At 39.7% G+C, this 24,724-nt stretch overlaps 1 protein-coding gene across 1 annotated transcript; it reads right to left on the bottom strand.

Moving 5' to 3' along the window:
• Positions 1-5,612: 5,612 nt before the first annotated feature.
• Positions 5,613-6,608, bottom strand: LOC100339796 (olfactory receptor 1S1-like). The gene has a single exon (XM_002708973.4). It carries the CDS (start codon positions 6,606-6,608, stop codon positions 5,613-5,615), a length of 996 nt encoding a protein of 331 aa, XP_002709019.4.
• Between the last annotated feature and the right edge of the window lie 18,116 nt (positions 6,609-24,724).

Below are 24,724 nucleotides of genomic sequence, written 5' to 3'. Positions count from 1 at the left end.
AATATTTTCAATCTAAAGTTGGTTCAATCTGCAGGTGTGGAACTCACAGGCACCAAGGGCTGACTGTAAAATTAGATTTTTAAAATTTTAGTCTAGTATCTTGCAACCTTGCAAAATTCACTCATTGGTTCTACTAGCTTTTTTGTGTATTCAATCAGATTTTCACAATAGACAAGCATATTATGAACAACAAAATAAACACATCGATGAATAAAAGCATTTGTATTTCCTACTTTTTAATTTGAGTAGATTTATTTCTTTTGCTTGCCTTACTGACCTGACTGGATGCACCTGTACAATGCTGTCCAGAGGTGATGAGAGTATAAATTTCAGTCCTGTTCTTAATCTTAGGGTAAAGTTTTCATTTCCCACTATTTTTTATGTAGGATTTTTATAGACGTCCTTTATCAGGTTAAGAACATTCTCTTTGATTCCTACTTTGTTGAGAATGATTTTAGATTGCTCAAAGATTTTCTGCACCTACTGAGATGATCATACAGTTTTATTTTTGTTTATTAACATTATGAATAACATTATTTGCTTTTGGGAAGATAAACCCTTCCTGCATTTTGAGATGAATCACACTTGGTCATCATGCATTATTCTTTTTAATATCAAAGTAAGTAGAAGACACTTCTGATTATTCTTGGATGATGAAAAAAAATCCACAGGTGGTATTGCCTCAAGCTGTAGAGGTTTGTGGTTCTGAGTCATTAGAAATCCTCTGTTAAATGACAATGGAGGGAGAAAGGGAGACATTTGCAAGTGGAAGGAAGACAGAGAAAATTGAGATGTTTGCATCTCAGACAAATCCATTCTGAAAGATGCAGCTTTATTTTGATTTCAGTGCTAAGGACAGAGGACTGGTTTCCAGATAGCTAGGGACGATATAGATCAGAAAGTGTAGATTTCAGGAATAATGGCTTGGCTCCTCCATGCTACTTGAAACAGTTGACCCCTTGGTCTCTTCATGCAGTCACATCTCAGGTAATTTTGTCCAGTCCAATGACTTGGATGAAATGAAATTGTTTATTATGGGCTATAAGACTCACCCTGGAAGGATTCCTAACCACCTCTATGACAATGTCTATGTACCCCCAGTTAACTGACTCTGGCCTAGTCATATCCACCTCCTATGCCTTAAGAGTCCCAAATCTGTTCCCACATTAGAATATTTTTTTAAAAAGATTTATTTATTTATTTGAAATGCAGTGCTGCAGAGCAAAGGAGAGATGGACAGACACACACACACACAAAGAGATATCTTCCATCTCTTGGTTCACTGCCCAAATGCCCACAATGGTCAGGCTGGGTCAGGCCTAAGCCAGGAGCCAGGAGCTTCATGTGGGTCTCACACGTGGGTACAGGAGTCTACATCCTTGGACCACATTCTGCTGCTTTCCCAGGTGCATTAGCAAGGAGCCGGGTTGGAAGTGGAGCAGCTAGGACTCAAACACCTAAACAGTATAGCTTAACCCGCTACCCTACATCACCGTCCCTCCCTCCCCCCCCATTTAGGATCTTTAGATCCTCTCTTTCTTTCTTGGGATTATGTCTCCAGGTCTCCTGATGACTCACAGAAATCAGCAGATTACAAATGGATGACTTTTCATTTTTTATTTATTACTATTTTTACATGGAAGATTTATTTAAAGAAGGGACAAGATGATGTAGAAAACGAAGCCTACAGTAGCAGACCATCCATATCAACTTGAACAGAATAAATTAATCTTGCTGATGCCATGGTTGAAGAGGATGGCAGCCAACACCATAGACATCTCAATTAGTTCAGCACACACAATTACGACTGCAAAATTAAAGTGGAGCAAACTTCCTGGTTAATGGGTGCCAAAAGTTGTGCATAAAGATTGGCTCCAGACAAAAGTTTACATGGGAATTTTAAACAAGTGGGATCAAGATCCTGAAGCATTTCTTGGAGGAATTATAATAGGAAGCAAAATATGGATTGAACATTATGGTCCTGAAGACAAAACACAACCAAAGAAATGGCTACCAAGAGGTGGAAATGGCTACCAAGAGGTGGAAACGGTTCAGTGAAAGAGGAAGAAGGAGAGAGGGTAGAAATGTGGACAAGGAGGAGAATAGGCTGTAAAGTATCATTATGTTTCTAAGTCTGTGTTTATGAAATAAATGAAATTTATTCACCTTATGCAAAAAATGTAAAAATTAAAAATGTGCCTGATCAAGAGCAAAGGTCATGGCCACAGTTTTTTTGAGTGATGAAAGCATTCTGCTTGACTTTCTGGAGGACCAAAGAAGAATAATGTCTGTTTGTTATGAGAGTGTTGAGAAAGTTAATGAAAACTAGCAGAAAAATGCCTGAGAAAGCTTCACCGGAGAGCCTTTCTCCACCACAACAATGTTCCTGTTAATTTTTCTCATCAGACTGACAATTTTTGTGAGAACTTTGATGGAGAATAATCAGAAATCCACTTTATATTCTTGTTTTTCTGCTTATGACTTTTAAAAAACTTCATAATCCTAAAATTTCATTAAAAATCCATTTTTATTCAATCAATAATGTACAAAGAGTCATGCCTGTTAATTAGTAATCCAGGACGCTCTCTGTGACTTTATGTGGACTAGGAAAGCAGAGCTCCGTGATGTTCTTTGCTGCTGCTGTCTGTAGAATAGGGTGGGCTGAGCTACTTGAAGAAGGTATGACTGTTAAGTGGCTAGATTGGGAGCTCTTTCAAAAGCAGATGAATTTTACAAAATGAATAAAAACTCAAATGAGATTTAAAAGTTTCAGATACCATTGAGAAGAGCAGGTGGCTGATTATGTATTTCCTTGTAAACAGAGAAGGTGATTGTAAGTTTAAAGAAGAATAGAAATTAGCATATATTGGAGACAAATGAATCTAGTTTGCTGGGGCAAGCATACTGGAGTTGGAATGCAGGGAGGGTGACAGCTAAAAAATAAGGAATATTTAGTTTTGTATATGTATTACATAGTTGACACTAGGACAGTTGTTTAATACACATGCTCATTTAGACACAAATAGCTTTGGGATGTTAGGATTATTATTTCCATTTACAGATGAGGAAAATGAGTTCCAATTTTTAAACAACTTATGTTAGATCACATAGATGGTTCACTACCTTCTGAAAAGCCAGGTTTTAGGACCAAATCTTTTCTCTATACAATACTACAACTATTAGGGAAACTTGATAAAATAGCTTGCCAGTGATAGTTTGCTCCAGAGATGGAAATAATTCAAAAGATAATTTGGACAGGGAAATATCACCCTCTCTTGAGCAGCTATAGAGTATTTTATTATTTTAATTTTTTAAGATTTATTTTATTTATTTGAAAGGCAGAGAGAGAGAGAGAGAATATCTTCCTCCACTGGTTCACTTTTTTTTTTTTTTTTTTGACAGGCAGAGTGGACAGTGAGAGAGAGACAGAGAGAAAGGTCTTCCTTTTCCGTTGGTTCACCCCTCAATGGCCGCTGCGGCTGGCGCGCTGTGGCCGGCGCACTGCGCTGATCCGAAGCCAGGAGCCAGGTGCTTCTCCTGGTCTTCCATGGGGTGCAGGACCCAAGGACCTGGGCCATCCTCCACTGCACTCCAGGGCCACAGCAGAGAGCTGGCCTGGAAGAGGGGCAAAATGGCCACAAGAGCCAGGCCAAAGCTAGGAGCCAGGAACTCCATCCAGGTCCCACTGTGCCACAATGCTGGCCTTGCTAGAGAGTAATTTAAAGGCAGATCTGAAAGACTTTTTCACTAACCAGACAGTACATAGATTCACAAAATCCCACTGCTGGAGTGGAAGTCAGAACTCACATAGTTCACTGATTTGTTACCATATTAGGGCCATCTAAGGAGTGTTTTATTTTTTAAAAAATTATTTACTTATTTGAGAGGCAGAGGGACAAAGATAGAGACAGACAGGCAGACAATCAGATAGATATAGGTTTTACTGCCCACTAACTCACTTCCTGAGTGCCTGCAACAGCCAGGGCTGGGCTGGATGAAGCTGAGAGTGAGGAACTCAGTCCAGGTTTCCCCGTGTCAGTGACAGGAACTCAATTACATGAGTCCAGACTATTCGCTCCCAGGGCCTGTATCAGTGGAAGCTGGAATCCGGACATAGAGCTAGGAGTTGAACCCAGGCATTCCAATGTGGGAGGCAGACATCCTAACTGGAACTGTTCACCCACTGAGTAGTGTTTTCAAAGTATTAGTGCCTGATTCGTTCACTGGAGGCTGGGTCAGAGTCAGAAAGGGGTTTTGGAAGAAAGTTGTAAAGCCTGATATAAAGTCTCTTTTAAGCCTCAGGGAAGTCTGAGGGTTTCACTCTTGACCAAATGCCCCTGGCAGCTGTCTCCATAACCAATAAGTAACCTATATTTCATGAGATGTAGTCCCACCAGCAAATGGGTGTTAATTACCTTCCTTAGAGGGCTGTGCAATTAGCAAAGCACAATGCCTAAGGAACCCCAGAGCTGTAGTTTCCCTGAACTGAAGTGGTCTGTATCCTCGCAGCACTCTCTCTTGACCTTGCACATCTCAAGTGTAGAATGACTGGAATGTTTAAAAGGCACACCTGAGAGTCACCAGACAGCCACTGTATTATTGCTGTGGCATGTGGTGTGGCTTTCTGTATCTTTTCTTAAACCTCAGTAAAATTCATTCTGGATGCATTTGATGAAATTGATTGCTAATCTGAATTTAAGACTATTAAAACCGGTCAAACAAAGAAGGCATTACATGGTCTGTGGATGTGAATTTTGACAAAGTTCTCTCAGTGGATTCTGTTATACACACTAATTGGAAACAAATTGTCAAAAATGAGAACCATGGTCTTATTCTATAGGTGAGAAAATAGGCCCAGGAAAGTGAGCTGACCTACTTAAAGTCTTCATAGCTACTTGGGGACAGAGTGAGGACTATAACTGGTATCTTCCATACACAGGTTTTGTGGCTTTATATTGAAATAATTGAAGTCACCTGGAGTCATGTTTCCCAAAATGTATTTCATACAATGCCAGTCCCATGAACTACTAGGTGATCAATGAGTTTCTGTATGACTGAATAAGTTCAATTTTGAGAAATTCTGCATACTGTATTACCCTGTGGGAGATTTACACTACACTAAAATTCCGAGAAGTTGTCTGGTTAATATATTTTCTTCATTTAACTGAGAGTTGCTTTAAATTATTTGAACGTGGGTACTTTCACGTTTGCTACTATTAAATACTGCACCAAAATAATATCTTCACCAAACAAACTGAGAAAAATCTGACCTAGAAAATAGAGATTGAATAAAGAAATTGCAATTGTATTCGGAGCCATAAAAGCTAGGCTGTAGGTATTACATGCACCTGTTATTGTCTAAGTTATAAACATTTATCATCAACATTTACAGCAATATAGGTTGTAATTAAGATGTGTGTTACTGCTGTGGCTTACCATGGGAGTTAGAGGTCTTGTTTCCAAGACTAGACCCATGTGGAAAATCGCCAGTCTCTCAGAGGTTGAAATAGAAGGTAGATATCCAACAGTTCATCAAAAGCAGGCTGAGCAATCAGGACTATGCCACAAAGTCTGTATGAAGTCACTCATTTCATTAAGAGGATGAAAGGAGCTCAGATGCCCGGGGGCATCAACTGAAGAAATATTTTCCTATCGCGGAGCTTTCTCAGAGCACCTTTCATATCTTTGTTCCTCAGGCTATAGATGAAGGGGTTCATCATAGGTGTCACTACCGTGAAAAGCACTGCACCAATCTTTTCTGTGTCTTCAGGGTGAGCTGATGAGGGGAAGAAGTACACTCCCACAATGGTCCCATAGAAGAGTAATACAACTGTCAGGTGAGAGCTGCAGGTGGAGAAGGCTTTCCACTTTCCCTCTGTGGAGGAGATTCTCAGGACATCTCTGATGATGCAGATATAGGAGAAGAGGATGAGGGCAAAGGGGAAGGTGATAACTGATAAACCCACAACAAACATCACAAGCTCATTGATCATTGTATCTGAGCAGGACAGTCTTAGCAGAGCAGCCAAGTCACAGAAGAAGTGTGGGAGAATGTTGTTGTCACAGAAGAGCAGCAGAGTGAGCAGAAGGGTGTGTGTCAGGGCAACAATATTACTGAGGACCCATGGAATGACTGTGAGTAAAATGCAGAGCCTAGGATGCATGATGGATGTATAGTTCAGAGGGTGGCAGATCGCCACAAAGCGATCATAGGCCATGACCCCCAAGAGGAAATTGTCAATGACAACAAACACAATAGAGAAGTACATCTGTGTGATGCAGTTCTTGTAGGAGATGGACTGACTCTTGGTTTGGATATTCAACAGCATTTTGGGGACTGAGGTAGAAATGGAGAACATATCAGCAAAGGATAGGTTGGCAAGGAAGAGATACATGGGAGTATGAAGGTTAGAATCCAAGCTGATGGCCAGAATGATGAGTCCATTCCCAACCACGGTGACTAGGTACATACTCAGGAAAAGCGCAAAGAGAAGTTTCTGTTGCTCAGTCTGGCTGGAGAGACCCAGGAGGATGAACTCAGAGATGGTGGTTTGGTTTCTCTGATGCATATTTCTGCTGATCTGAAGAAACGAATACAGTATCCTCATACTATCCAAAGAAAATCCAATATGGTACCACTTTAGCCGCAGCCACTTCCTGTAGGCTGAAACGGAATAAATTTCATTCTTTTTATTGAGTCAAAGTGCTACTTAATAAGGATGTACCTCAGCAGTGAAGAGACTCAGGAAATGAGTCTTTTCATTACAAGTAATGAAAAGTCAGGGACATGGTAGATACTTTTGAATGTGATTTTTCAGTTGCTTCAAAGATTAGTTTAAATCCCCCAAGTTGAGGATCATAGAGAACGTGTACCTCACATTCTAAATGTGTTCATAATGCCCATTGGAGTGAGTTAAATAAACTGGTCCTAAGATTTTCATCACCATTCACTTTTTTTAAAAAATTTTTGACAGGCAGAGTGGACAGTGAGAGAGAGAGACAGAGAGAAAGGTCTTCCTTTTCCCGTTGGTTCACCCTCCAATGGCCGCTGCAGCCGGCGTGCTGCGGCCGGCGCATTGCGCTGATCCGAAGCCAGGAGCCAGGTGCTTATCCTGGTCTCCTATGCGGGTGCAGGGCCAAAGTACTTGGGCCATCCTCCACTGCACTCCCGGGCCACAGCAGAGAGCTGGCCTGGAAGAGGGGCAACCGGGACAGAATCCGGAGCCCCGACTGGGACTAGAACCCGGTGTACCGGTGCTGCAAGGCAGAGGATTAGCCTATTGAGCCACGGTGCCGGCCACCATTCACTTTTACCCTTTAAGACTAAGAAGGTGAAAATGTGAAGTATCATTAAAATGAAGAGTTGGGGCAGTAGAAACAATGGGCAGTTAGGAATACTAAGAAAGTGTACTATTGTGTGAATGCTCCTTCTTACTGAAGTTAGGGGAGAACTCCTGGAGTTGCCTTTGGAGAGTGGGTACAAGCAGGGATCATCAGAATTATATTTAATTGGTGGCCAGTTAAAGGTGAACCAAGAAAATTTAAGGTGTTGCTTCAAAAGCTGGAGGCTTACTGAAATAACTCATTATGACAGGGATGTGGGAAAAGATGGTAGTTAGTAGGGGAATCCTGCATTCTCAGCCATAGTATACCATGAACATATGGATTTCCTATAGGCCAAGTGAATGCTGCAAGACTCTAGCCACCATGTTGAACTCCAATCAAGGAACAACCTTCTGGGATAGAGTTGGATATAATAGTAACAGATTACGTGGTAGCTCTTTAATGACACAGATGTTTTAAAGACGTAAGGGACAAAATCCATTGTTCTTATCAGGGAACCTCATAATGAATGAAATTATTACTATGGACACAAAAGCATGACTGCCACACATAAGATAACAACTTTTGGTATTCTATGGTAACATATTAGAACGCTATTGCCTTTTTGCAACACTTCCATGATTCTTCCATGCACCTGTAAGGCTAAAAAAAACCAAGATGAAGACAACAGCAACAACAACAACAACAACAACATCAACTGCAATGTGATCAGGTTAGGAGAGATTAAAGAACAGAGAAAAACAGATGCCCATTCCTTGCTGTTAAACCTTCCCAAACTACATATCAGATCTGAGTCCCAAATTGGGACACATGCTTTGAATGTGATGTGAAATTAAAATTTTAAGTTGGGCTGGGTGTGGTTTTTTAATACCTGGGGATGGGTCTTCAATATCAAAATAGAATCATAGGGGATCAGAAAGCTGCAAGAATATCCTTGGAGTGTTTTCCTCACAAAGTGCCACCTAGGAACAAGGAAGAAATCTTCTTCTTCTTTTTGACAGGCAGAGTGGACAGTGAGAGAGAGACAGAGAGAAAGGTCTTCCTTTGCCGTTGGTTCACCCTCCAATGGCCGCCGCGGCCGGCGCACCGCACTGATCTGATGGCAGGAGCCAGGTATTTATCCTTGTCTCCCATGGGGTGCAGGGCCCAAGCACTTGGGCCATCCTCCACTGCACTCCCGGGCCACAGCAGAGAGCTGGCCTGGAAGAGGGGCAACTGGGGCAGAATCTGGCACCCCGACCGGGACTAGAACCTGGTGTGCCGGCGCCGCAAGGCGGAGGATTAGCCTAGTGAGCCGTGGCGCTGGCCCAAGGAAGCAATCTTGGATCTGACATGATGTTCCTTGTGATTTATTGTAAGGAATTTCAGCCTGACAGTTGAGAGGTGCTGGTCCCCATTTTCCTATTCTAGCAGCATCTCCCTTCCACTTTCTTTTCCTCTCTTTTATTTATTTTTCAAATCAATTGTCTCTCCATGCTTTTTATTTTCATGAAGAGATCAGAAAACAGTAAAACCCCTTTCCTGGGATTCTGGAAAGTGGAAGAGCGGTGGACATTGGAGCAGAATCTGAGTTCTCTTTGTTCCTGAGAAGCTTGGTTTACAAATCAGAGAAAGGGCAAAATACAGACAGAAGGAAGATTCCCTGGCTAAATGAAAATGAGAAAAAGAATTGTGAGGAATGAATAGCTAAGAAACAGAGTGATTTAGAGGCTCCTGTGTGTTACCAAGCCCTGGGCTGGTTTAGGCTTGACTAGAAAGTGGAATTGATTGCACGTTTTGAATCATGATCTCTAATCTCACTTTCCTGCTTTAGCTCTCTCATCTACTATCAGTCCTGCACAAATTGTTGAGTCCTTAGGTGGCTTCCTTGCTAGTTAAGATCAGTGCTGAATTCTAAAAAGGCTCACCTTTGAATGAAGGTAAAATGTCTCAGGTATATAGGCCCACTGACTTTCCTCGTAGCTGAACTGGTTAGTAGGTGGAGACAGAGCATTTATGTACTTCTAAAAGCAGGATTCTTTGTCCAAATACTCAAATTAAGAATCTTTGTGTTGGGCTCACATGGGACATTTATCTCCTCTCAGTCCTTTGAGACAAGATCCCTGGAGTTCTTTTCTCAAGACAAACAGTAATTTTCACATCCTATTCTCCATGAGGTAATGAGGAATTGAATTGTTTTATTCTTGCTTTGTTCTGTCCTCAGGTGCTCCTCCTACAATGATTTCCTGCTTGCAAGTTGGTTGATTATTACTCTTCATTGCAAGTCAATTGTTTGTGCTTCCCCAGTGAGATGGTAAGCATTTGCAAAGTTTCTTCTCTAATGCCTGGTAAATGAGAAAACTTAGTAAACACTGAGAGAATTGGGGTATATTGCTCCACTAGTGATTATAACTCTAAAAAAATGCCATTTCCAGTGGCAGGGGATAGGTTGTGGCCTCTGTATCACTTAATTAATGTCAGCATTGAGGGAGAATCTGGAGACCCAGTGATTCAGCACCCAGGACTCTTAATGCAAGATAAAGAAATAAAATCTGTTGACCAATGATTAAGGCACTGTATAGGATGACTGCATCCCATTACAAAATGCTTGAGCTCAAGTCCCGGCTACATTTCTGATTCCTGTTTCCTGATACTATGCACAGAGGGAGAAAATAAAGTTAGCTGGGTCCCTGCCACCCACAAGGGAGACCAAGATTGAGTTCCAAGCTCCTAGCTTTGGCCTCGTTCAGCTTTGGCTTTTATGGGCAATTAGGGATTGAACCAGCATATGTCAGATCTCTCTCTCTCTCTCTTCTATTCAGACTTTTAAATAAAATGAAAGGTAATTACATTTTAAAAATAACAAACTGGATTTTTATAATAAAATAAAATGAAATGATACTTGAGTGATTCACAATACCAAACAAATCTAGAAAAGTAGACCCTAAGATGGACCAGAGCCAGGGAAGCTACACAGCCAGAGACACAGCTGAATTGAACACATTCTTCTTCCAAGGTTTACATGTGCCTAATAACGTCATGTAATTTTTCTTGCCCCAATCCCCTTCTGAACAGAACACAACTTAATATGGATTAACGTATTCATGACTAATGTTTAAAATAATAGGGTCATGGAGAAAAAATAAAAGTTATTTTCATCTATTTATCTATGCTGCCAGCTCTTGTCACAAGTAGCAAGGAAATGGGGGCTGTTATCAGAATCCTGATTTCTGCAACTTGTCTGTGAGGAATATTTCTAAGTTCCTATTACTGTCTTAGCAAGGATTTTCTAGAAAGAAGAGCTTGAGCCAAGGGTCTAGGTCTTGATAGTTTATTTGGAAGCAAGAGTCATAGAGAGGTTAGGAGGAAGGATGGAGGGAACAGAGGCTAAGATAAATACAAGTAATGCTATGAAATGCATTACTGCAAGAGTCATTGCTCAAAGTAAGCCCCTAGGTGCTGGAGGAGACGATTCATCAGATACGTTCACTCAGCACATTGGAGAAGTCATACTTTGGAGAAGTTCACAAGTGGGAGAAAGGACAATATTTTTATATGCTCTGTACTTTTTCATCCTTGTTTCCCATCAGCAAAGGTTTATCCCATGAATACTTTGTTGAATTTTCAAGATGCATTATCTGGCCCTTTGGTGTCCACAAAGGAGTCAGGGGCTATGTTCTGCAATATGGTTAATTCCTCTGACTTCAGAAGAGGAGGGGGATTTTGTGAGGGCTGGCTCAATGTTGACCAGCTCAGGGTGCTTAGAAAGAGATAGAATAGTCTGAGAAGTAGGTAGTATAATTGAAAAGAAAGAGAGACTGTAATGATTCTGGCCAGTGTCATCCTCCTTTTGTGCTACTCAGAACTACTCATGTCCTCTTATTTCTAGATTCTATCATACAGTATGGTGACTCCATTTTTCCATGAGAATGAAAATGCCTTGAGAAGAGAAACACATATTCAGCTAATTTATGTGATATTTCCCAATCTTTTATCCATTATAGACACTTATTTATTGTAGCCTAGATGCTCCCTGAGAGAGCCCTTATTGATCTTTTATCCTTAATTCTTTCAACTTAACAAGAATACATGCAGATATACCTCCTCACTTCTTTTATGAATATACACTGTATAATAATTTATTTACTCTTATATTAAAGGATTATCAGATGGCTCTTAATTTGCTCAACAACTACATTGGATAACTGAAATGATTCTATGGAAGGGTACTTCAAAAAGCTTATGGAAAATGAAGTTGAAAGATTAGTTTATTTTGGTGAAAAATTCATGCACAGTTTTTTTAATATTTTATTTTATTTAATGAACATAAATTTCCAAAGTACAGCTTATGGATTACGATAGCTTCCGCCCCATAACTTCCCTCCCACCCACAACACTCCCCTCTCCCACTCCCTCTCCCACTCCCTCTCCCCTTCCATTCACATCAAGATTAATTTTCTATTATCTTTATATACAGAAGATCAATTTAGCGTATATTAAGTAAAGATTTCCACAGTTTACACCCACACAGAAACACAAAGTGTAAAATACTATTTGAGTACTAGTTATAGCATTAATTAAACACCTAGGAGTAATTGTGTATTAATTACAGAGTTCAACCAATAGTTTTAAGTAGAACATAAAAAATACTAAAAGGGTAAAGTATTAAGTTCTTTTTTTTTCTTTTTTTTATTTGTTATATAGTTTTTTATTTAATAAATGTGAATTTACAAAGTGCAACTTGTATATTGTTGCATGCACAGTTTTTCAATACATCACCCATGAACTTTTTGTACTCTTGTGTATCTTCAAGCACTTTTGCAGATCTTTCTGCAAGATTGATACTTAAAAGTAGTATTGTCAGGCCAAAAGTTAAATTTTAAGTAGATATTACCTAAACATTCTTCAAAACTACTATACTAGATTTACACTTGTAATAGTGTGAGCCTCTATTTCTCCATATCCTTTTTACATACCAGGTATAAGTAATCATTTTAACGTTTACAATCTAATAGACTAAAAACAGTCACATAAAATTTCTTATTGAACAAGGAGAGAGCATGTGATGCACACTTTAAAAATACCATTTTTATTTTCTCCCATGGTTTGCCCATTTTTGTTATTTAATCATTTTTCCTAGTCTTTAAATTGATTTATAAATGATTATTATATTTTGCCTATTTATACTTTGTCATTTCTATTTTGGAATATTCTGCTGCCAATTTATTGAACTAAAGAAACACATTCTGGTACTTATTTGGACTTAAGGAGAAATCATGGCAGTTTTCTGATAATTATATATTTTTTGCTCTGGCCAGGTATCTAAAGAGGACTTTTGAAAAAACTGTCTTGAGGCTCCAACTGCATCTGATCTATCCAGTGTTTGTTATGTGACGCATTATCTAGGCTCCATTCTGTATCCTTCTCTGGTTTCAGTATTATTCAGTCATGAGGGCTAACATTCTGCCTCTACCTTCTAGAAGTTCACATTGAATTTGCAGATACATACATGAACAAGAAGCAAGAACTTATGGATGCCAAAGGCAGGTGGAGACAAGTATAATGTTTGCCATGAAATATAAATAATAGCAGGGATATTGCTATGGGAATTTGAAGAAAGAGATATCTGTAGACTGGGTAATAAGTAAATATTTCATGGAGGAAGTGAATGACAGCCATGATGTAAAGAAATTTGGGGGATATAAGTAGGGAGAAGCTGTAGCAGCTTTTGTGCATGCCCTCAGCAGCTGGTGGGGCCAAGATGCTGTCTTCTCAGCAGAGCCATTTGCAGCAGCTTGGATGTGTGCACCCAGCAACAGGTTGGGAGAAAGAACCATTCCGACATCAGTACCAGCTGCTTAGGCTCTTCTATACGCCTGGCAACTGGTGGGGAGAAGATGTAATTATTAAATGAGTGGGGCTGTGGCTGGTGGCTATTGTGCATGTGTATGATCCACGGATTTAATCAGAGGTAAAAATCCATATTCCTAACTGACTGAGTCTGGCCGGGAGGCCTGACAGGGAACTGGGCACCAACGTAGGATTTTGAGGTGCTCCCAGCCTCTCAACATATCATAGGTTTCAGGACTCAAACTGCCTAGGTGGAGCACTCACATGCAGTTGGCTCTGGGAGTGGCTCAGCCTCTCTATGGACTGGACAGGGCAGTGGAGCAGAATGGATCCTCTGCACCCTATGACTTCAGGAGCTCTGTGTGCTGTAACTGTATAAGAGGGTGCAGGGTACAGCTGGGTTTCTGGTCAATCAGTTTGTGTGGCTTCACAGACTTAGTGTTCCTGAAGTGGAGCATTGCAGCAGGATCCATGCTAACACTGAGGACTGCACAACCCTTTTTTCAGTTCACACAGAAGTGCAGATGAGTATTGAAGCCACTACAGGTTAGCATCCAGGCATTGTTTACCTTGGAAGAGAAAAGGTGAGGGGTGCAATTACCACAACAGAGGTGATCATACGCCCTCTTTCTGTTAATAAGAGGCAATCTACCACACCCAACTTGGGTGTCACTCTGGACACACGCTGGACCCTGGAGCACTGACCACAGTTCCCTGGCCACACCCAACACACACCTCTGGATAGTCACTGAAAGAGTAGACACTTCTTAAGCCACAGAGGCATAGCTCAAAGATAAAAGCCATCAGAGGAAAAAAACAACAAGTATTTCCCATATGCCTAAAAATAAATGCAGAAATTTAGGAAATAAGAATAAGGAAGAAAACATGACACCTCCCTCACAAAGGAACACAACACTTTGATATTAGAATGTGAAGGTGAAGAGATTGGTGACATGCATGAAATGGAATTCAAAAGATCAATCAGGTTATTCAGAAGCAATGGGAAGCAAATCCATGAATTAAAGAAATCCATACATGGCATGAATTAAAAATTCTCCTATGAAATTGAGATTTGGAGGAGAAATCAAAATGGCATATTTGAAATGAAGAATTCAGTATGTCAAATACAAAATAAAATGGAAAGCTTTTAAAACAGATTTGATGAGGAGCCAACGTATATGTCTTAGGAGTCCCTTGAAGGTGTGCAAAGAGAAAGGATTAGAAGGCCTATGTAGTGAAATAATTACAGAAAACTTCCCTAATTTGGAGAAAGAAAGGGACATCCAAATACAGGAAGGACATAGAACTCCCAATAGACATGTGCAGAAAAGAGCTTCATCACTACCCATTGTTGTCAAACTTTCAACAGTGAAACAAAGAAAAGATCCTAAAATGTGCATGAGAAAAATGCAGTATTACTTTCAGCACATCTCCAACTAGACTCACAGCTAAGTTCTCATCAGAAACTCTGAAGGCTAGATATACAATAACTCAATTATTTGGTGCATTTCCAATTCTTAATGTAGGCACTAATTGGTATAAACTTCCCTCTTAACACCACTTTTGTTCTATCCTATACATTTGATATGTTGTATTGTCATCTTTGTTCACTTCTAGAATTTTTTATATTTCACTTTTGAATTCTTCTATGACCCACTGTTCAAATAATTCAGGAGCATGTTGTTCAGTTTCCATGTGTTTGTGTATTTTCTCGAGATCCTCAAGTTATTTATTTCCAGTTTCATTCCATTGTGGTCAGAGAAGATGCATGGTATGATTTCCATTTTGTTTTTAATTTGCTGTAACTTGCTTTATGTCCTAGCATGTGGTCTATCCCAGAGAACATTTCATGTGTTGATGAAAAGAATGTGTATTCTGCAGCTGGGATAAAAAGGTTCTTTAGATACGAGTTATATTCAATTGGCCCATAGTGTAGATTAGCTCCATTGTTTCTTCGCTGATTTTCTACCTGGTTGATCGATCTATTGATGAAAGTGGGATGTGGAAGTCCCCATTACTATTGTATTGAAGTCTATGTCTCCCTTCAGATCCATTAACATTTCTTTTAAATAACCAGGTTATCTCTAATTAGGTGCATATGTATTTATAATAGTCATGACTTTCTGTTGAATTGATCCTTTAATCATTACATAGTGCCCTTCTTTATCTCCTGTTAATAGTTCTTTAAACTGTATCTTGTTTGATATTAGAATGGCTACATCTGCCTTTTTTTGCTTTCCTTTAGCATGGAATATCTTCTTCCATCATTTTACTTTCAGTCTGCTTATCTTTGTTGGTGAGGTATCTTTCTTGTAGGCAGCAAATGGATGGGTCTTGTTTTTCAATCTATTCAGCCAGCCTGTATCTTTTAATTGGAGAGTCTAAGTCAATTACATTCGAGATTACAAATGATAAGTAACAACCTCGCTCTACCATTTTTCTGTGGACACTTCTATTGTTTGCTTGAGATTTCTTTTGTACTTTTCCTGGGAGATTTGCTGTCTTCACATTCTTTCATAATGATAACTATGTTTTAGGGTTCTGTGTGCAGCACATCTGTAAGTGTCTTTTGTAAGGCTAGATGAGTGGTGACAAATTATTTAAATTCATGTCTATTGGGAGTTCTATGTGCTTCATGTATTTGGATGTCTTTTTCTTTCTCCAAATTAGGGAAGTTTTCTGTAATTATTTCACTAAACAGGCCTTCTAATCCATTCTTTCTTTCCATACCTTCAGTAATTCCCATGATCCATATATTGAGTCATTTGTTTGTAACCCATAGATCTCCCAGCACTGTTTTAAATTTTTCTGATTTATTCTATTTTTGGTCTAACTGAAAAATTTTCAAAGATTTGTCTTCTAGCTTGTATATGCTTTCTTCTGCCTCAACAAGTCTAATTTTTTTCTTTTTTCCAACTTTTTTTTAATAAATATAAATTTCCAAAGTGCAACTTTTGGATTATACCAGCTTTTCTCCCCATAACGTTCTTCCCACCTGCAACCATCCCATCTCCCACTCCCTCTCCCATCCCATTCTTTATCAAGATTCATTTTCAATTATCTTGATATACAGAAGTTTTAAGGCTTTCCACTGTATTTTGTATTTGATGTATTGAATTCTGCATTTCAAGTATTTCATTGTGATTTCTCCCCCAAATTTCAATTTCGAGATATGTTGAGAGGGTGGGGGCACCTTCCCTTCGTATGTGGTTGCTCAGCCCCTGTCAGTCCTCTCAGTCAGACTCAAAGTCAGTTGGGGAGCACAAGTTTTTTCCCCTCATAAAATCCCTGGGCTGCACCTTGTAGCCCCTTCTCATTTCATAGTGGTGCTTTCCTGCTGCTGGTTGCCTGCTGCTGCAGCTACTGACAGATGGCATCGCATCTAGGACAGTTGGTGGGCACTTGCACAAGAGCTGGTGCAGCTATTACAAATGTCCAAAATGGCTCACGGCTTCTCTCAGCGGGTTGCCAAGAGCTGTTGTGTGTTCGGTGGGGAGAATGGGGAGAGAGAAATGTGCCCCTATTTTTCCAGTAGGTCAGCAGTTACACTGTCCCCCACAGAGCTCCAGGCATGGCAGACTCACGCCAGGCTCGCCCTGAAGGTATTTGCTATTATACGGGATACTATAGTCTGATCTCTCCTCCTTCTCCAAAACTGGTGCTTGTGCTGCGTGTCCACACCCTTCACATAGATCCACAGCATGCCTCTTCCTTATGCAGAGTTCCCATGATAATGCACTTTAAAAAAAAACTAGCCTAGAGCAGTAAGGTCTCTCCCAATTCTGCCATCTTGGAATCTCTCTCCCCCATAAGTTTTTAATAAAACATCAATAATTCACCATTATTTCTTTCAAATTTCACAATAAATTTGATTTTTGTTCTTGCTCCAATTTTGCAGCATTCATCTTGCTCTGATAGGAATCCTTTTCATACTGACGTTTTATCCTTCTTAGCATCTCAAACTAGAACTTTGTTAAAACTATGATAATACCTTAGTATGAGTTATTTTTGTGTATAAATTTTTAATTCCATGTAGATTTTTTTCTTATTATACATTTTCATGACCATTTTGAAGACTTCTCTTATGTCATTATCAATGTGAAAATACCTGTTGAAAATCTTGCAGGTTAATTTAGACTCTTCCAACATCCACAAGACAAACTACTTGTTCAGAATGTATTGTCATATAATAATTCCTTTAATTTAATTATTTCCCTACCTGTCTATCTCCTTATACAAACTCATTAGGCATACATAAACAGATACCCTACAGATCCTTAGGTCTTCAACATGTGGCAGTGAGAAATCAGAATTCCTGAGAATTCTCAGGAATTTATGAAATTCTAAGTTACTCTTAAAATACTTCCATACTCTTTACTCATGATTATAGATCTAAGTTTGTTTAATAGTTATAAGAGTTAGGAATATTAGTATATACCAAGTATAATAAACTATAGAGAAGAGTCAAACACTAGAATACTCACTGTTAGCATTTAGGATACATTTTTTTTTAACTTTTATTTAATGAATATAAATTTCCAAAGTACGATTTATGGATTACAATGGCTTCCCCCCATAGCGTCCCTCCCACCCACAACCCTCCCCTTTCCCACTCCCTCTCCCCTTCCATTCACATCAAGATTCATTTTCGATTATTAGGATACATTTTCAACATCAAAACATTCAATTCTCCCAGTAGGTTAATGTCATTAAATAGTGTCACATGTCAAAATGCCAATTTAAAGGCTTATTTGCTTCCAAAAGTTGTTGCTTTTAAAAACACCGCTCATAGGGTTTGCATAAAGTGTCTTAGGCATTCACACTTCTGGATATTTATTTGGCTTGCAGCAGTGACTCACTGTTAGAAGTAGATAGGGTCAGGAACCAGCAGATGAAATAGCCACGAGCAAGACTGCCTGATTACGTCGGGACTCCTTTTCTTTGTGTTCCTGTCCTGGTTCTGGAAACGTAGACACAACCATTGGCTGTGTGTCATCATTTCCTGCTCCTGCTTTGCGCTTGACATGAGCTGATTCCTCTGAGTCAGCAACATCTGTAAGTTGTTTATTATGCTTTGACTTGCAGAGGAATGCTAGTGCTTTGAAAATGTTTCCTGGTTTCTCAACCAGCTTTTCTCAGAATTTGGATTTAAAAATTAAGATTTTTTTTTTGAGAAATGCTGAGAAGGAATTCCCACAAGAGAACAACACTGTCACCACTAGTGATGTGATTGTGTATTCTGGCCTCAAGATGCGTATTTTGTCAGTGGTGGGGTCCATGTATTCAATTACACTGCCTGATCAAGTTTATTTTAATAGCATCCCAATGAGAGGGGAATAGAAGCAGGAAGTCAGTAGAATGAGGCCTTACACCCCTGGCAAGCACTTTTCTTAAGGAAATTTATACTAAGCTCAGATTCAAATACCAAAAAGGCCACACGAAGGTGATAAGAAGAACTATAAAAGAGAAGTTTTAAAAATTTGTTTTTTATTTGAGAGAGACGGAGAGAGCCTGTGAGAGTGCTCCTATCCACTGATTCACTTTCTAAAAGTCTGCAGCAAGCAGTCAGGGCTGGTCCAGTCTGAAGCCAGCAGCTGGGAACTCAGTCTAGGTCTCCCAAATGGGTGGCAGGGACCCAGTTACTTGCATCATTGCTGGAATTTAGAGTGCAGATAGTACTCAAAACTAGGCATTCTGAAATGTAATACGGGTGTCCCAACAGGTTTTAATCAGCAGCCCAAATGCCAGAGGAATAGATTTTTGAAGGCAGCAGAAAGATGCAGAGGAGGAAAAGTGGATGCAATCTACATTAGATCTGCAATAATGAATTCCATTGATGCTATCAGGAGGCTGCCTTGTTAGGAGGGGACGTCACTTGCTCAATGGAAATGTCACCAATTGCCGTTTCTGTCCCACCATCTGACTCATGACGTACTGACATTTCCGTCGATGTTTCAATTCCAGAATGGAATAACTTCAGCGAAAACCTCTTACAGGAAGGAAATAGTTTTTCATTCAACAGGAGAGTTTCTGTCATGCTCATTGCAGCACTATTCAGAGTAGCCAAGATACAGAATCAATCTAGGTATCCATCAGTAGACAACTTGATGATGAAATGTGATGTATATACGTATGTATTTATATATATGCATGCATGTATGTATTTATATATAATCCATGCATATATATATATATATATATATATATATAAGGATACTATTCAGTCTTCAAAAGGAAGAAATTCTTTCATTTGCAACCATATGGATGAACTTGGAGAACACTATGCTAAGTGAAATAAACCGGGCAAGAAAGACAAATGCCAAATTATCTCACTGACATGTGGAAATTGAAAGAGTATAGAAACAGAGAAAAATGGTGATTATCAGAGATTTGGAGGAGGGCCAGAGGGTTGGGGAGATTCTGGTCAAAGGATACAAAATTTCAGTTAAACAGGAGAAATACTTCAAGGTAATGAATATGTCAGAGAGTTGATTTAACTATTACCCAGTATGTACATATATTCAAACATCATGTTGTATACCAAAAATATATATAAAATTTACTTTCAACTAAACAATAAATAAAAGAAAAAACTGGAGAAAGGGAAAGAGAAACTCATTCTATTAATCTAGAAAATGTATATTAAGGCAATTTGAAGCCCAGAAATTCAGTTTGAAATGATTGTTCAATACTTTGGATTCTTTTTTTCAATAGAGTAATATTTCACCCTCTTTTTTTTTGAGTTCTAAGTTAAGTTTTTTTGATGATTTGTGACATTTATTAAAGAATGAATGGAGGGGTGGAAATGAAGTTGCAAATTTTTCTTTCATTGGCATTCTACACAATGCCTACCACAATGTGTACAGATAAGTGATTCCTTGTGTTCTGATGTGACTTGACTTAAAGAGATTCCCTGCCAGCCAGGAAATTTTATTCCTCGCCTTCAGATCTTACTGGGAGCACAGGCATTTTTAATATGTTGTTAAATCCATGACCATCCCCTGAATAAATGACACATTATAGTTCTCCTTAACTGCATATGAAATCAGCTTAAAAATTAAAAGCTTCAAAAGCAACCAAGGGGCTGACACTGTGGCGTGGTGGGCTAAGTCTCCACCTGCAGCGCTGGCATCCCCTGTGGGCACCTGTTCTATTCCTGGCTGCTACTCTTCTGATCCAGCTCTCTGCTATGCCTTGGAAAGCAGTAGAAGGTGGCCCAAGTGCTTGGGCCCCTGCACTGGCACGGGAGATCCAGTAGAAGCTCTGGGCTCCTAGCTTTGGATTGGCACAACTCTGGCCATCCTGGCCATTTGGGGAGTGAACAGCGGATGGAAGACCTTCCTCTCTGTCTCTCTCTGTCTCTGTTACTCTGCCTCTCAAATAAATAAATAAAATCTTAAAAAAAAGCAACCTAGAGAAAAAGTCCTACTCTATAAAAAATGTCAACAGTGGATCTAAAGTGTGATAAAGAGAAGTTTATGTGCCATATAAAATTACATAACCCTCATATTCCTATCAGAAATGATTACTTTTCCGATTATGAGGGAAGCACAGTTTTATTTCAGAAAACAGAAAATTCATAAATGAATAAAGAAGAAACTAAAAAGCATTATTCATAATAACACAAACCACATGTAACAGTTATTAACTTTTTGGTGTATTTCTGCTTATCACTATGCTTATATAGTTTTGTGAGCTGTACTCCTATTGTAAATTCAGGTTTGAATTATGATTTTATCGCTTAGCAGTATAATGACAAATATTACCCTCTATTACTAATTTTTTTCTTCTTATTTAAAATAAAAACCTCACTTGTTTACTTGAGAAGCAGAGAGAAAAAGATAGGTAGATAAATAGATAGATAAATGTGTCATCTGCTGGTTCATATTCCAAGTGCCCCAACAGACAGGGCTAAACCAGGAATAAGCCAGGAGCCAGGACTTCAGTTTGGCTCTCCCAAAGGGTAGCAGGGGACTCAAATATTTGAGCTATTGCCTGTCGCCTCTAACGGTGTCCCTGGAAGTTAGAGTCAGGGATGGAACTGGTATTGAATCTGGGTACTCTGACATGGGCTGTGGATGTCCTAACCAGCCCGCCTAATGGTTGCCCCTAAAGATAATTTTGAATGTGTCTTTATGTCTGCTGTATTTTTGTTTCCAACATTGTTGTGTATTGGATTTTAGTTACTTTTCATTTGATAAACATAAATAATGGCCTTATATTTCCATTTTAAAAAATGTTTTTGAGGTGATGGTTTTAGAATAAGAAATGAAGAATAAAACCCTTTTAGGCCTTTGGTATACTTGGCTATATGGCATTCAGAAAGATGACACCAATTTACTAGGTCAGTTTTGACATCCATTGGCAGATACTCTTATTCTTCTCACTCTTCCCTTTCTTCAGATTTGTAGGTGGCAAGAAATCCTTGCCTGGTGGTTTGCACCTGTACTAGCTGCTCCAGCAGAGGTAACTCCTGCTCAGACCTGACCCTGGAAACTTCCTCATGTTGTTGTTCATCCGGGTGAAAATAAGAAGACAGTCATGCAGCATCTGCTGTGAACCAGAGAAGGAAGTGGAGTCTCCTTGAGAGTCTATAGAATTTGAGGCACAAGTCCAGGGAGATGTAGCAAGTATCCATGCTGAGGTAGGAGGAGCAGTAGTGCCATCTGCTGAGTGGATCTGTGAACAACAGCCGTTATGAAGCATAGGAGGTGGTGAATATCAAACAGCCTAGACTAACGTGGGAGCCGCCAGCAGAGAGGCCCGTGAGGCAGTGCTGGCGCTGATGAGCAGTAGGCTTGATATCTCGGTAGGGTTGACATATAACAGGTGCTGGTCAACTAAAGTTAATTGCTGTGCCTTTCTTGGCGTAGCAGAATGAAAGAAGCTATATGGAATGAAGGTAATTAATATATTATACAATCCATTGCTTGCCATGAATGGATATCTAAAATAAAAAAAATCAATTTCTTGAATAAAATATGTCTTTATGATCATTCCTTAGTTAAGGCACATTTTTGGAGGGTAGATTGTCATTATATCCTTAGGAGGCAGTATGTCTAAAGGTATCAATCTTTGTTCACAGCATGGGTAAGAAGAATGGTCCCCACCATTGCAGAGCAATTGCCATGGGTGAGTTGACAATGTTTCAAGTAGGATTTAGCACTTCACCCTGTGATGCAAAATATAACATAGCTTATGATTTAGTATGTTTCATATATTCAAAATAGCTAGAGGAGAGCATGTTGAATGTTTTCAGCACAAAGAAATGATATATGTTTGAGGGTCAGTAAGTGATGGCTCAAGTAATTGGTTCCTGCCACCTATGAGGGAGGCTCAGATTGAGTTCCTTGCTCCTGGGTTTGGCCTGACTCACCCCTGGCTGTCGTGGACATTTGGGGAATGAATCAGCAGATGGGAGATCCCTCTCTCTCTTTGTCTCTGTCTGTTTTTCTATTTTCAAATAACATAAATATATAACTTTAAAACTTTAAAAGAAAATAATAAGCTCACACACAAATAGGACTAGGAGTTGGGCATTTGACTTACCAGTTAATATATCACTTTGGATGCCTGCATGCAGGGTTGAAGTGCCTGGGTTAGAATTCTGGCTTCACTTCTGATTCTAGTTTCCTGCTAATACAGACCCTAGGAGGCAGCAGGTGCTGGCAGAGTGATTGGGTATCTGCCACCAATGTGCTTATTTTGGATTGAGTTACTGCTCCTGACCTTGGCAAGGCCTGATTGTTGTGGGCATTTGGTGAATCAGAGTATAAAAGCTATCTCTCTGTCTTCCTGATATTCAAATAATAAATAAACAAATAATTTTAAAAAGATCATCAAATAGACTGTATTGGATATGAAATATACTGGAAATTTTGTCAAAATATTCAATTATTATACAAAACATTTCATTATTCTAAATTTTTTAATCTTTATATTTGTCTTAATACTTAAACTGTCCTCCATATCAGAAATTATTTCCTATACTTTGTTTATTCTGCTGTTGAAGTTCTTAATTGTATTTTAATTTAATTAATTGAAGTCTTATTTCTAAAATTTCTGTTTGGTTCTTTTTTTAACTATTTCTATCTTCTTAGTGAATTTGTCATTCATGTCACCTAATTTCGCCCTCATTTCTTTAAACTGTCTATCTATATTTTCCTGCATCAAATTGAGTTTCTCTAGATCATTATTGTGAATTCTATTTCAGTTATCTCATATGTTTCCTTCAGATCATGACCTATTTCTATTGTCTTCTTGGGAGATGTCATGCTTCCTTGCTTCTTGTTTCCTTTGTTGACATATGTGTGTCTGATACAATAGTCTCTTCTTCATCACATAGATATTCTTGGAAAGGTGTGGGGAGCAACTCAGACTAGGCTAAGTTACTGGAATTAAGACTTATTCTATGCATCTGCTCTCCCACAATATGGCGCTGGGAGAGGAGGAAACAGCTTCTACTCAGCTGCCTCCAGTTCAACCAATAAACAGCAGGACCTGCTCCTGATTGGAGGAGAGCATCGTACTCGGCGTGTGGGTAGCAGAGTTGGGATTGGTGGAAGAGGACTATAAAGGAGGAGAGAGACAACATGCACCAGTAACATCTATGAGGAACACCTGAGCAGCCCCCGAGAGAGCCGGCCGGCGGTGTGCCGCTCCCTCGCGGAAGTGGGGAAAGTGGCAGGGGGAACCGCCCTTCCACGGAGGTGGAAGGGACGGTAGCCAACCCGGGAAGAACCAGCAGCAAACCAGGGAAGGGCCGAGCAGACAAAAGAACAGCGCAGGGTCCTGTGTCGTTCCTCCACAAAGACGGGGAGCGACATAATGGTGCCGTGACTCGGATAGGAAACCTAGGCAGGGTTTAGTGTCGTTCCTCCACGAAGACGGGGAGCGACAGAAAGGAGCTTTTGTTTAGATGAAATTGAGTGTGTCACTTGGCCTTTTGCTTCGGTTTTGGTTCTAGGTGAGCCATGAAGTATAGCTTCTAAGTGCTCTGAGTGATTTCTTTAGCTTTAACCAATGTTAGCACTGTCTATAAGTCACACAGTGTCTATAGTCTGCAGCAGTTTGTGGAGGTAGAAGTATGATTTTTGAAGTGGATGTGGGCTTCCTAGGGTGTGTATCTTCAGTCCCCAGAGAGTTGTATGTCAATCACAATAAGGTTTGTGATAGTCAAATCCTCATTGTTGCATCTCGAGGACTTAAAAACAAGAAAAAAACTTGGGGCTAGCTTGTGGTACAGCAAGTTAAGCTGCCATATGCAGCACCAGCATCCTGGATGGGCACCAGTTTGAGTCCTGGCTGCTCCATTTCCAGTCCAGCTCCCTGCTAATGCATCTGGGAAAGCAGTAGAAGATGGCCCAAGTACTTGGTCCCCTGCAACCCGTGTGAGAGATCCAGACAGAGTCAGGCTCCTGGCTTTGGCCTGGTACAGCTCCAGCTACTGCGGTGATTTGGGGGAGTAAATTAGCAGATGGAAAATCTCTTTCTGTCTCTGTCCCTCACTCTGTAATTTGCTTTCAAACAAACAAATAAATATTTGAAAAAT

Source organism: Oryctolagus cuniculus, chromosome 1, assembly GCF_051225735.1.
Source record: "Oryctolagus cuniculus isolate XC-2025 breed Fujian yellow rabbit chromosome 1, ASM5122573v1, whole genome shotgun sequence".
Classification (NCBI taxonomy): domain Eukaryota; kingdom Metazoa; phylum Chordata; class Mammalia; order Lagomorpha; family Leporidae; genus Oryctolagus; species Oryctolagus cuniculus.
This window is presented reverse-complemented; position numbering and strand designations above follow the sequence as displayed.